Here is a 12,168-nt window from a genome sequence, read left to right as displayed (position 1 = left end):
CTGCAGCAAACAGACTTCCCTCTATGTGTAGCGGTTTCGAATAGGGAGCCCCAACAGCCACTTCTGGACACTACCAAACACCTAGGGGTACCTTTGGGGGCTACCATCAGGAACGGAGCCCAGCTGGCCCGAAGGGCTAATCCCTATGGAGATGACGTCAGCATGAGAGGGATATTCTAGCAGAGTCCTGGTATACAGCTGCTGCTGAGAGTGCCCGCTGAGAGGAGCTACTACACCACTTCCACACCAGTATCATCGAGTGGTAACCAGTGTGATTACACACACAATGCTTATATAATCATACTTGATGTACGCAGTTTATATATAATTTTATTCAATATAAACTTGTATTACCTACTTCACTATTTGCGTTGTGCGCTATTTTTTGTTTCCATCCCCCTATGAGCCGCTGTGTACCCCTGCATCCCCGCTGTGTGTGGGGGTGCAGCAGGCCCCCCTGCATCCCCGCTGTGTGTGGGGGTGCAGCAGGCCCCCCTATGAGCCGCAGTGCACCCCTGCATCCTCGCTGTGTGTGGGGGTGCAGCAGGCCCCCCTATGAGCCGCAGTGCACCCCTGCATCCTCGCTGTGTGTGGGGGTGCAGCAGGCACCCCTGCATCCACGCTGTGTGTGGGGGTGCAGCAGGCCCCCCCTATGAGCCGCAGTGCACCCCTGCACCCCCGCTGTGTGTGGGGGTGCAGCAGGCCCCCTATGAGCCGCAGTGCACCCCTGCATCCTCGCTGTGTGTGGGGGTGCAGCAGGCCCCCCTATGAGCCGCAGTGCACCCCTGCATCCTCGCTGTGGTTGCAGTTGTGCTGTTCCCAGGCGGCTTTCTTGCACTCCAGAATAGTTTCTTCATGTCCCTCACAGCCGACGTCATCCAGGAAGATCTTCCCGGTACCTGTAAGGAAGCGGGTCCAGTCACTGCTAAAGTCCAGCACACAGCCCGGAACCCGGCGCACCACGGAACCGCGGGCACTAATGGCGCTGACCACATTATATACTGATGGAGCTAACGCCTGGTAGAGCTGTGTATGCGCTCGGCAGCACCGTGCGCAGGGAGTGGGAGGGAACAAAGAATATATATATATATATATATATATATAGGAATAGGGGGGAGTTTCCAAAGATGGGGATCAGGAGAAATATTTACTAAATAGAGAAATGTTAACATAGGATTCCCACAACTCCTTCCCATTGCGCAGGCGCCGCCCTGAGGTCAGCGGCCACCGGGGGAGCCCTTCACTAGATATGGCCACATGTTTGAACACCCTCCGTCTAAGGCCGCGCTTATAGTGCCGGCGACGCTGACTTCCAGCGATCGCGACCGCGCCATCGCTGCTACTATAAGCGCACGCGACGGGTTCAGTACATTTGTTTTCACACGACGCCGGCGCTATAAGCGCGGCTTAAGGCTGCCAGAGCGGGATCTGTGAGTGTGAAGCGCCTGATTGGTGGATCTCACCTCCTCCTGCTTGGAACACCTCGATGGCTCGCGGAAAGCCCAGCATCCGGCAGATCACTTTCCCGTCCTTCAGGTCCCAGTTATCGTCGCAGATGGTTCCCCAGTGCCCGTTGTGGCTGATCTCCACGCGCCCTCGGTTCCCGTTGCCTGCGATTCGCACTATTCCACCCACTGGGGAGAATGGAAGAGGAAAGCGCTCAGTTCTGTAACCCCTCCCCGCCGGCGCAGTTTGCGGTGACAGGGCTGCGGGTGAGGTTTAGTTTTAAGTAGAATGCAGATGTTTCTTGCAATCCGCGCGCCGCTTGTCTCTGTGTTCCCGTTTCCTTTTTGCTGGGCCCGGCTATCTTTTCTCTATTTTTCCCCAAACTTTTCTAACTTCTCATTTGGTGTCCTGAATGTAGTGAAATCAATGCAGGAATTATCTATTTCTTGCTGCATAGAAATACAGTACTTAACGCAGTTTACCCGGGCGAGGTGCCGTTCCAGCAGGAATACAGGAAGGGCGGTGAACTCCCGGGTATAAAGGCACAGACACCCTTACCTGGAATATATCAGGACTGGTTAAGGTGCTTTGGGGTTACAGGGAAGGGAGTTTCCTTCCTGCAGTCCCATACGTGGTGGGTTATACGCTGTAGGTGCTTGACGTAAGGACGGTGATACTGCGATGGTTTGATTTCTCACGGTGCAGAGTATAAACGTGCCGGTGGTATTTATAATATTCACTTATTTTTGGCTGTAGGAAACGGTTTACTTACTTCCGGGTTTGTTTTGATACGTTTCCCCTGTGTTTGGCGAAGCTTGGCTTAGTCCTGGAATGAACCAGGTGTCTGGTGCTATTTAATATTTAAATATCAGTGGACAGACCAGGGAGAGGGCGGAGGTCGGACTTCCCTGCAGCAGTCCGCAGCCCCGCAGCCCTCAGTCCCTGCAGCTGTCCGCAGCCCCGCAGTCCCGCAGCCCTCAGTCCCGCAGCCCTCAGTCCTCAGTCCCGCAGCCCCGCAGCCCTCAGCCCCGCAGCCCTCAGTCCCGCAGCCCCGCAGCCCTCAGCCCCGCAGCCCTCAGCCCCGCAGCCCTCAGTCCCGCAGCCCCGCAGCCCCGCAGCCCTCAGCCCTCAGTCCCGCAGCCCCGCAGCCCCGCAGCCCTCAGTCCCGCAGCCCTCAGTCCCGCAGCCCTCAGCCCCGCAGCCCTCAGTCCTCAGTCCCGCAGCCCCGCAGCCCCGCAGCCCTCAGTCCCGCAGCCCTCAGTCCCGCAGCCCCGCAGCCCTCAGTCCCACAGCCCTCAGTCCCGCAGCCCTCAGTCCCGCAGCCCTCAGTCCCCAGCCCCGCAGTCCCGCAGCCCTCAGCCCCGCAGCCCTCAGTCCCGCAGCCCTCAGTCCCGCAGCCCCGCAGCCCTCAGCCCCGCAGCCCCGCAGCCCTCAGCCCCGCAGCCCTCAGCCCCGCAGCCCTCAGTCCCGCAGCCCTCAGTCCTCAGTCCCGCAGCCCTCAGCCCCGCAGCCCTCAGTCCCGCAGCCCCGCAGCCCCGCAGCCCTCAGCCCCGCAGCCCCGCAGCCCTCAGCCCCGCAGCCCTCAGTCCTCAGTCCCGCAGCCCCGCAGCCCTCAGCCCCGCAGCCCTCAGTCCCGCAGCCCCGCAGCCCTCAGTCCTCAGTCCCGCAGCCCCGCAGCCCTCAGTCCCGCAGCCCCGCAGCCCTCAGTCCTCAGTCCCGCAGCCCTCAGTCCCGCAGTCCTCAGTCCCGCAGCCCTCAGTCCCGCAGCCCTCAGTCCTCAGTCCCGCAGCCCTCAGTCCTCAGTCCCGCAGCCCTCAGTCCCGCAGCCCTCAGTCCCGCAGCCCCGCAGCCCCGCAGCCCTCAGTCCCGCAGCCCTCAGTCCCGCAGCCCTCAGTCCTCAGTCCTGCAGCCCCGCAGCCCCGCAGCCCCGCAGTCCTCAGTCCCGCAGCCCTCAGTCCCGCAGCCCTCAGTCCTCAGTCCCGCAGCCCCGCAGCCCCGCAGTCCTCAGTCCCGCAGCCCCGAAGCCCGCAGACCCGCAGCCCCGCAGTCCGCAGCCCTCAGTCCCGCAGCCCCCAGTCCCGCAGTCCCCAGTCCCCCCAAAGAGCTGTTTCATGAAAGTCCAAACGAAGGGGTACTTATGAGATTAAAGGAACCTGCAGTCCATACGGTATCAGAAACCTGCAGTCCATACGGTATCAGAAACCTGCAGTCCATACGGTATAAGAAACCTGCAGTCCATACGGTATCAGAAACCTGCAGTCCATACGGTATCAGAAACCTGCAGTCCATACGGTATCAGAAACCTGCAGTCCATACGGTATCAGAAACCTGCAGTCCATACGGTATTAGAAACCTGCAGTCCATACGGTATCAGAAACCTGCAGTCCATACGGTATCAGAAACCTGCAGTCCATACGGTATCAGAAACCTGCAGTCCATACGGTATCAGAAACCTGCAGTCCATACGGTATCAGAAACCTGCAGTCCATACGGTATCAGAAACCTGCAGTCCATACGGTATCAGAAACCTGCAGTCCATACGGTATCAGAAACCTGCAGTCCATACTGTTTGAAACCTGCAGTCCATACGGTATTAGAAACCTGCAGTCCATACGGTTTGAAACCTGCAGTCCCCACGGTTTGAAACCTGCAGTCCATACGGTATTAGAAACCTGCAGTCCATACGGTTTGAAACCTGCAGTCCATACGGTTTGAAACCTGCAGTCCATACGGTATTAGAAACCTGCAGTCCATACGGTATCAGAAACCTGCAGTCCATACGGTATCAGAAACCTGCAGTCCATACGGTTTGAAACCTGCAGTCCATACGGTATTAGAAACCTGCAGTCCATACGGTATTAGAAACCTGCAGTCCATACGGTATCAGAAACCTGCAGTCCATACGGTATTAGAAACCTGCAGTCCATACGGTTTGAAACCTACAGTCCATACGGTATCAGAAACCTGCAGTCCATACGGTTTGAAACCTGCAGTCCATACGGTTTGAAACCTGCAGTCCATACGGTTTGAAACCTGCAGTCCATACGGTATCAGAAACCTGCAGTCCATACGGTATTAGAAACCTGCAGTCCATACGGTATCAGAAACCTGCAGTCCATACGGTATCAGAAACCTGCAGTCCATACGGTATCAGAAACCTGCAGTCCATACGGTATCAGAAACCTGCAGTCCATACGGTATCAGAAACCTGCAGTCCATACGGTATCAGAAACCTGCAGTCCATACGGTATCAGAAACCTGCAGTCCATACGGTATCAGAAACCTGCAGTCCATACGGTTTGAAACCTGCAGTCCATACGGTTTGAAACCTGCAGTCCATACGGTTTGAAACCTGCAGTCCATACGGTATTAGAAACCTGCAGTCCATACGGTATCAGAAACCTGCAGTCCATACGGTATCAGAAACCTGCAGTCCATACGGTTTGAAACCTGCAGTCCATACGGTATTAGAAACCTGCAGTCCATACGGTATTAGAAACCTGCAGTCCATACGGTATCAGAAACCTGCAGTCCATACGGTATTAGAAACCTGCAGTCCATACGGTTTGAAACCTGCAGTCCATACGGTTTGAAACCTGCAGTCCCCACGGTTTGAAACCTGCAGTCCCCACGGTTTGAAACCTGCAGTCCATACGGTATTAGAAACCTGCAGTCCATACGGTTTGAAACCTGCAGTCCATACGGTTTGAAACCTGCAGTCCATACGGTATTAGAAACCTGCAGTCCATACGGTATCAGAAACCTGCAGTCCATACGGTATCAGAAACCTGCAGTCCATACGGTTTGAAACCTGCAGTCCATACGGTATTAGAAACCTGCAGTCCATACGGTATTAGAAACCTGCAGTCCATACGGTATCAGAAACCTGCAGTCCATACGGTATCAGAAACCTGCAGTCCATACGGTATTAGAAACCTGCAGTCCATACGGTTTGAAACCTACAGTCCATACGGTATCAGAAACCTGCAGTCCATACGGTTTGAAACCTGCAGTCCATACGGTTTGAAACCTGCAGTCCATACGGTTTGAAACCTGCAGTCCATACGGTATCAGAAACCTGCAGTTCATACGGTATTAGAAACCTGCAGTCCATACGGTATTAGAAACCTGCAGTCCATACGGTATTAGAAACCTGCAGTCCATACGGTATCAGAAACCTGCAGTCCATACGGTATTAGAAACCTGCAGTCCATACGGTTTGAAACCTACAGTCCATACGGTATCAGAAACCTGCAGTCCATACGGTTTGAAACCTGCAGTCCCCACGGTTTGAAACCTGCAGTCCATACGGTATTAGAAACCTGCAGTCCATACGGTTTGAAACCTGCAGTCCATACGGTTTGAAACCTGCAGTCCATACGGTATTAGAAACCTGCAGTCCATACGGTATCAGAAACCTGCAGTCCATACGGTATCAGAAACCTGCAGTCCATACGGTTTGAAACCTGCAGTCCATACGGTATTAGAAACCTGCAGTCCATACGGTATTAGAAACCTGCAGTCCATACGGTATCAGAAACCTGCAGTCCATACGGTATTAGAAACCTGCAGTCCATACGGTTTGAAACCTACAGTCCATACGGTATCAGAAACCTGCAGTCCATACGGTTTGAAACCTGCAGTCCATACGGTTTGAAACCTGCAGTCCATACGGTTTGAAACCTGCAGTCCATACGGTATCAGAAACCTGCAGTTCATACGGTATTAGAAACCTGCAGTCCATACGGTATCAGAAACCTGCAGTCCATACGGTATCAGAAACCTGCAGTCCATACGGTATCAGAAACCTGCAGTCCATACGGTATCAGAAACCTGCAGTCCATACGGTATCAGAAACCTGCAGTCCATACGGTATCAGAAACCTGCAGTCCATACGGTATCAGAAACCTGCAGTCCATACGGTATCAGAAACCTGCAGTCCATACGGTATCAGAAACCTGCAGTCCATACGGTTTGAAACCAGGTTTTTCTACTTTGCTATTTTTTCTTGTGATCCGATTGGTTCTGGATCTCCAGACCCAATCTGTGGAAGGAATAAACCTGTCCTGGTCTGTCACCTGATACTTGTCACTGTCAGACGCCCTCTCTCTGGCCGGGACGCCTCCTCCCACCGCCTGGAGAAGTCTCCGCTTCCATTGGAAGGTGATGTCCCAATTTACTTGTATTTATTTAGAAATTCCCATTGTGTTTAATTCATTTTATCCCAATAACAATATTTGATGTGAATTCCCCAGGAAGATCCGGTGCTGCTGACACAATTATTCCATTGAACAATTCAATACATGTGAGGAAGAGACTTGAGGTTTGGGAAGCTCTGTACACATGAAGAAGAGACCTGTGAGGTTTGTATACAGGAATGTTTGGTCCACTAAAATCTCTCACAACCTACAATAAATGGATTGTTTTCCAGGACGGATACGGGAACTTTGAATAATTGCACAATTATTATTTAGAATTCAGAGTGGACTCACCCGAATCCCCCTTTGTCCCCTGCAGCCCAGGAGCTCCTGTTTAAAATGAAAATGAATCCATTAAAACCAATTGATTTCCGAGTTTAAGAAACGCGCCATTAATCTCGTGTTAGTCGTGTCGCGTTCCAGCGTCTCTTCTAAGTGTAAGAAAGTCCTATCTCTGCACCTAACCCCAAATTCAGGTCTTACTTTGTACCCCCTCTCCCCCTCCTCTCCACCCCCCTCTACTCCTCCTCCTCGGCCTCACTTCCTCCTCTCCACCCCCCTCTACTCCTCCTCCTCGGCCTCACTTCCTCCTCTCCACCCCCCTCTACTCCTCCTCCTCGGCCTCACCCCCTCATCTCCACCCCCCTCTACTCCTCCTCGGCCTCACCCCCTCACCCTATTGTAAAACACCAGAATCGTTATGCTTGCAAACTGATAACGTCTGATAACAGTGATCGCGCTCTGTATAACGTCTCGCTATACACAGTGATCGCGCTATACACAGTGATCGCGCTCTGTATAACGTCTCACTATACACAGTGGACACTCCTGTAAATTTCCATCCCACTTACTCGGCCACTTTCCAGTACGAGTTCAGGTAATCCAAAAATGATGGTGAAATACGGAGCACTAACACAGGCACAGGGGCCCCCAATACACAGGCATACATCACAGGGGGCCCCCAATACACAGGCATACATCACAGGGGCCCCCAATACACAGGCATACATCACAGGGGCCCCCAATACACAGGCATACATCACAGGGGCCCCCAATACACAGGCATACATCACAGTGGCCCCCAATACACAGGCATACATCACAGGGGCCCCCAATACACAGGCATACATCACAGGGGCCCCCAATACACAGGCATACATCACAGGGGGCCCCCAATACACAGGCATACATCACAGGGGGTCCCAATACACAGGCAGACATCACAGGGGGCCCCCAATACACAGGCATACATCACAGTGGCCCCCAATACACAGGCATACATCACAGGGGGGCCCCCAATACACAGGCATACATCACAGGGGGGCCCCAAATACACAGGCATACATCACAGGGGACCCCCAATACACAGGCATACATCACAGGGGTGTCCCCAATACACAGGCATATATCACAGGGGGCCCCCAATACACAGGCAGACATCACATGGGGCCCCCAATACACAGGCATACATCACAGCGGCCCCCAATACACAGGCATACATCACAGGGGGGCCCCCAATACACAGGCATACATCACAGGGGGTCCCCAATACACAGGCATATATCACAGGGGCCCCAATACACAGGCATACATCACAGAGGCCCCCAATACACAGGCATACATCACAGGGGGGCCCCCAATACACAGGCAGACACAACAAAGGGCCCCAATACACAGGCAGACATCACAGGGTGGCCCAATACACAGGCAGACATCACAGGGGGTCCCCAAATACAAAGGCAGACATCATATGGGGGACCCCAATACAAAGGCAGACATCACAGGAGCCCCAATACAAAGGTTTTATTAATGTCTCAGACTCGGTTTTATTAATGTCTCAGACTCGAGAACAAACAAACGCACCCCTACGCGTTTCTCCTATGGCAGCGCTTTATCAAGAGCTCAGGTAAGAAGCATTGCCGCCACATAAACCAAGGCTACCCATATTAGACTGTAAGCTCTTTGGGACAGGGTCTCCCTTTGCCTTGTTTCTGCTATTATTGGTTGTCCTCGTACTGTGGTCCTGGAAAGCGCTCGGACACTATTCGGGGGTCTGTATAAATACAATGATACAGAAATCTCCCACAAGGTCGGGGAAGGTCGTGAGAGAGGCGAAGGTAACACGCTCAAAGGAAGGGACGTTCCGCGTCCTAGGACTGACCATACCTTGCAGGCCAGTGTTTCCTTTGGCTCCGTCCTTCCCAGGGTCTCCTCTCGGACCTGCGGGGCCAGTTAGGCCGATCTGACCAATTGCACCTGAAGGTCCGGCTGGTCCTAAGTAATACAAGGTCCAGAGACACAATGTAACAAGTTTGTGGTCATTCATAAATCTTTGAAGTCGGTGTCATTAAACCTCCTGTGAAGTCCAGGTTATCAGATTCATTTCCTTGCCTCTGCTGGCAGCTCTAGTCATGTAAAGACTACTCCTTATTGTGTGCTGGGTATCCCTCCTTCCTCAATCCACTGTCTTCTGTGTCGTGTGCTCTACTAGTGCTGATCGTGTTTAGGAAGAACTACACTGAACATATATTGTTAGCCGGAGAAGGTAATGACGCCTTAATCCTGGTGAATTTTATCTCAGAGACAAATGGGGAGGAGAGGGGGAGGGGGAGAGAGGGGGAGGGGAGGGGGGGGGGGAGGGGGGGAGGGGAGGGGGGAGGGGCAGGGGAGGGGGGGGGAGGGGGAAAGGGGGGAGGGGGAGGAGGGGGAGGAGGGGGAGGGAGGGAAGGGGGAGGGAGGGAGGGAGGGGAGGGAGGGGGAGGGAGGGGAGGGGTGGGTGAGGGGAGGGAGGGAGGGGGGAGGAGGGAGGGGAGGGGGAGGGAAGGGGGGAGGAGAGGGGGGAGAGGGGTGTAGGGAGGAGGGAGGGGGAGAGGGGAAGAGGGGGGGGGAGGGAGGAGAGGGGGGGAGGGAGGGGTGGAGGGTGAGGGGGGGGATACATACAGTACTGCCCGCTCCTCTCCTGCGCTGATACATACAGTACTGCCCGCTCCTCTCCTGCGCTGATAAATACAGTACTGCCCCGCTCCTCTCCTGCGCTGATACATACAGTACTGCCTGCTCCTCTCCTGCGCTGATAAATACAGTACTGCCCGTTCCCTCTCCTGCACTGATAAATACAGTACTGCCCGCTCCTCTCCTGCGCTGATAAATACAGTACTGCCCGCTCCTCTCCTGCGCTGATAAATACAGTACTGCACGCTCCTCTCCTGCGCTGATAAATACAGTACTGCCCGCTCCGCTCCTGCGCTGATACATACAGTACTGCCCGCTCCTCTCCTGCACTGATAAATACAGTACTGCCCGCTCCTCTCCTGCGCTGATACATACAGTACTGCCCGCTCCTCTCCTGTGCTGATACATACAGTACTGCCCGCTCCTCTCCTGCGCTGATACATACAGTACTGCCCGCTCCTCTCCTGCGCTGATACATACAGTACTGCCCGCTCCTCTCCTGCGCTGATACATACAGTACTGCCCGCTCCTCTCCTGTGCTGATACATACAGTACTGCCCGCTCCTCTCCTGCGCTGATACATACAGTACTGGCCCGCTCCTCTCCTGCGCTGATACATACAGTACTGCCCGCTCCTCTCCTGCGCTGATACATACAAGTACTGCCCGCTCCTCTCCTGCGCTGATACATACAGTACTGCCCGCTCCTCTCCTGCGCTGATACATACAGTACTGCCCGCTCCTCTCCTGCGCTGATACATACAGTACTGCCCGCTCCTCTCCTGCGCTGATAAGTACAGTACTGCCCGCTCCTCTCCTGCGCTGATAAAACAACAGTACTGCCGCTCTCCTCTCCTGCGCTGATACATACAGTACTGCCCCGCTCCTCTCCTGTGCTGATACATACAGTACTGCCCGTTCCTCTCCTGCGCTGATAAATACAGTACTGCCCGCTCCTCTCCTGCGCTGATACATACAGTACTGCCTGCTCCTCCTGCGCTGATAAATACAGTACTGCCCGCTCCCCTCCTGCGCTGATACATACAGTACTGCCCGCTCCTCTCCTGCGCTGATACATACAGTACTGCCCGCTCCTCTCCTGCGCTGATAAATACAGTACTGCCCGCTCGTCTCCTGTGCTGATAAATACAGTACTGCCCGCTCCTCTCCTGCGCTGATAGATACAGTACTGCCCGCTCCTCTCCTGCGCTGATACATACAGTACTGCCCGCTCCTCTCCTGCGCTGATAAATACAGTACTGCCCGCTTCTCTCCGTGCTGATAAATACAGTACTGCCCGCTCCTCTCCTGCGCTGATAAATACAGTACTGCCCGCTCCTCTCCTGCGCTGATACATACAGTACTGCCCGCTCCTCTCCTGCGCTTGATACATACAGTACTGCCCGCTCCTCTCCTGCGCTGATAAATACAGTACTGCCCGCTCCTCTCCTGCACTGATAAATACAGTACTGCCCGCTCCTCTCCTGCGCTGATAAATACAGTACTGCCCGCTCCTCTCCTGTGCTGATAAATACAGTACTGCCGCTCCTCTCCTGTGCTGATAAATACAGTACTGCCCGCTCCTCTCCTGCGCTGATAAATACAGTACTGCCCGCTCCTCTCCTGCGCTGATAAATACAGTACTGCCCGCACCTCTCCTGCGCTGATAAATACAGTACTGCCCGCTCCTCTCCTGCGCTGATACATACAGTTCTGCCTGCTCCTCTCCTGCGCTGATACATACAGTACTGCCCGCTCCTCTCCCGTGCTGATAAATACAGTACTGCCCGCTCCTCTCCCGCGCTGATAAATACAGTACTGCCCGCTCCTCTCCTGCGCTGATAAATACAGTACTGCCCGCTCCTCTCCTGCGCTGATAAATACAGTACTGCCCGCTCCTCTCCTGCGCTGATACATACAGTACTGCCCGCTCCTCTCCTGCGCTGATAAATACAGTACTGCCCGCTCCTCTCCTGCGCTGATAAATACAGTACTGCCCGCTCCTCTCCTGCGCTGATAAATACAGTACTGCCCGCTCCTCTCCTGCGCTGATAGATACAGTACTGCCCTCTCCTCTCCTGCTGCTGATAAATACAGTACTGCCCGCTCCTCTCCGTGCTGATAAATACAGTACTGCCCTCCTCTCCTGCAGCTGATACATACAGTACTGCCCGCTCCTCTCCTACAGCTGATACATACAGTACTGCCCCGCTCCTCTCCTGCGCTGATAAATACAGTACTGCCCGCTCCTCTCCTGCGCTGATAAATACAGTACTGCCCGCTCCTCTCCTGCGCTGATAAATTACAGTACTGCCCGCTCCTCTCCTGCGCTGATAATACAGTACTGCCGCTCCTCTCCTGTAGCTGATACATACAGTACTGCCCGCTCCTCTCCTGCTGAATACAGTACTGCCCGCTCCTCTTCGCTGCGGCTGATAAATACAGTACTGCCCGCTCCTCTCCCTGCGCTGATAAATACAGTACTGCCCGCTCCTCTCCTGCGCTGATAAATACAGTACTGCCCGCTCCTCTCTCCTGCTGCTGATAAATACAGTACCTGCCCCGCTCCTCTC

General features: G+C 54.4%; 1 protein-coding gene across 1 annotated transcript; it reads right to left on the bottom strand.

Moving 5' to 3' along the window:
• Nucleotides 1–362: 362 nt before the first annotated feature.
• Nucleotides 363–9,030, bottom strand: LOC142498585 (macrophage receptor MARCO-like). Its single transcript, XM_075606796.1, has 4 exons — nucleotides 8,811–9,030; nucleotides 6,939–6,974; nucleotides 1,464–1,634; nucleotides 363–899 (listed from the first exon to the last, which is right to left on the bottom strand). The coding sequence occupies exons 1-4, from the start codon at nucleotides 8,968–8,970 to the stop codon at nucleotides 766–768; spliced, it is 501 nt and encodes a 166-aa protein (XP_075462911.1). The 5' UTR covers nucleotides 8,971–9,030; the 3' UTR covers nucleotides 363–765.
• Nucleotides 9,031–12,168: the final 3,138 nt, after the last annotated feature.

This window comes from Ascaphus truei, chromosome 7 (genome assembly GCF_040206685.1).
Source record: "Ascaphus truei isolate aAscTru1 chromosome 7, aAscTru1.hap1, whole genome shotgun sequence".
Taxonomy (NCBI): Eukaryota; Metazoa; Chordata; class Amphibia; order Anura; family Ascaphidae; genus Ascaphus; species Ascaphus truei.
This window is presented reverse-complemented; position numbering and strand designations above follow the sequence as displayed.

What these genes read in the sequence shown, in the direction of transcription:
- LOC142498585 (XM_075606796.1), bottom strand. Translation starts at nt 8,970, where the DNA reads ATGAATGACCACAAACTTGTTACATTGTGTCTCTGGACCTTGTATTAC. An exon ending in AGGAAACACTGGCCTGCAAG is followed by an intron (nt 6,975 to 8,810) that starts GTATGGTCAGTC and finishes CATTTTAAACAG; the next exon opens with GAGCTCCTGGGCTGCAGGGG. An exon ending in GGTGTTCCAAGCAGGAGGAG is followed by an intron (nt 900 to 1,463) that starts GTGAGATCCACC and finishes GCTTCCTTACAG; the next exon opens with GTACCGGGAAGATCTTCCTG.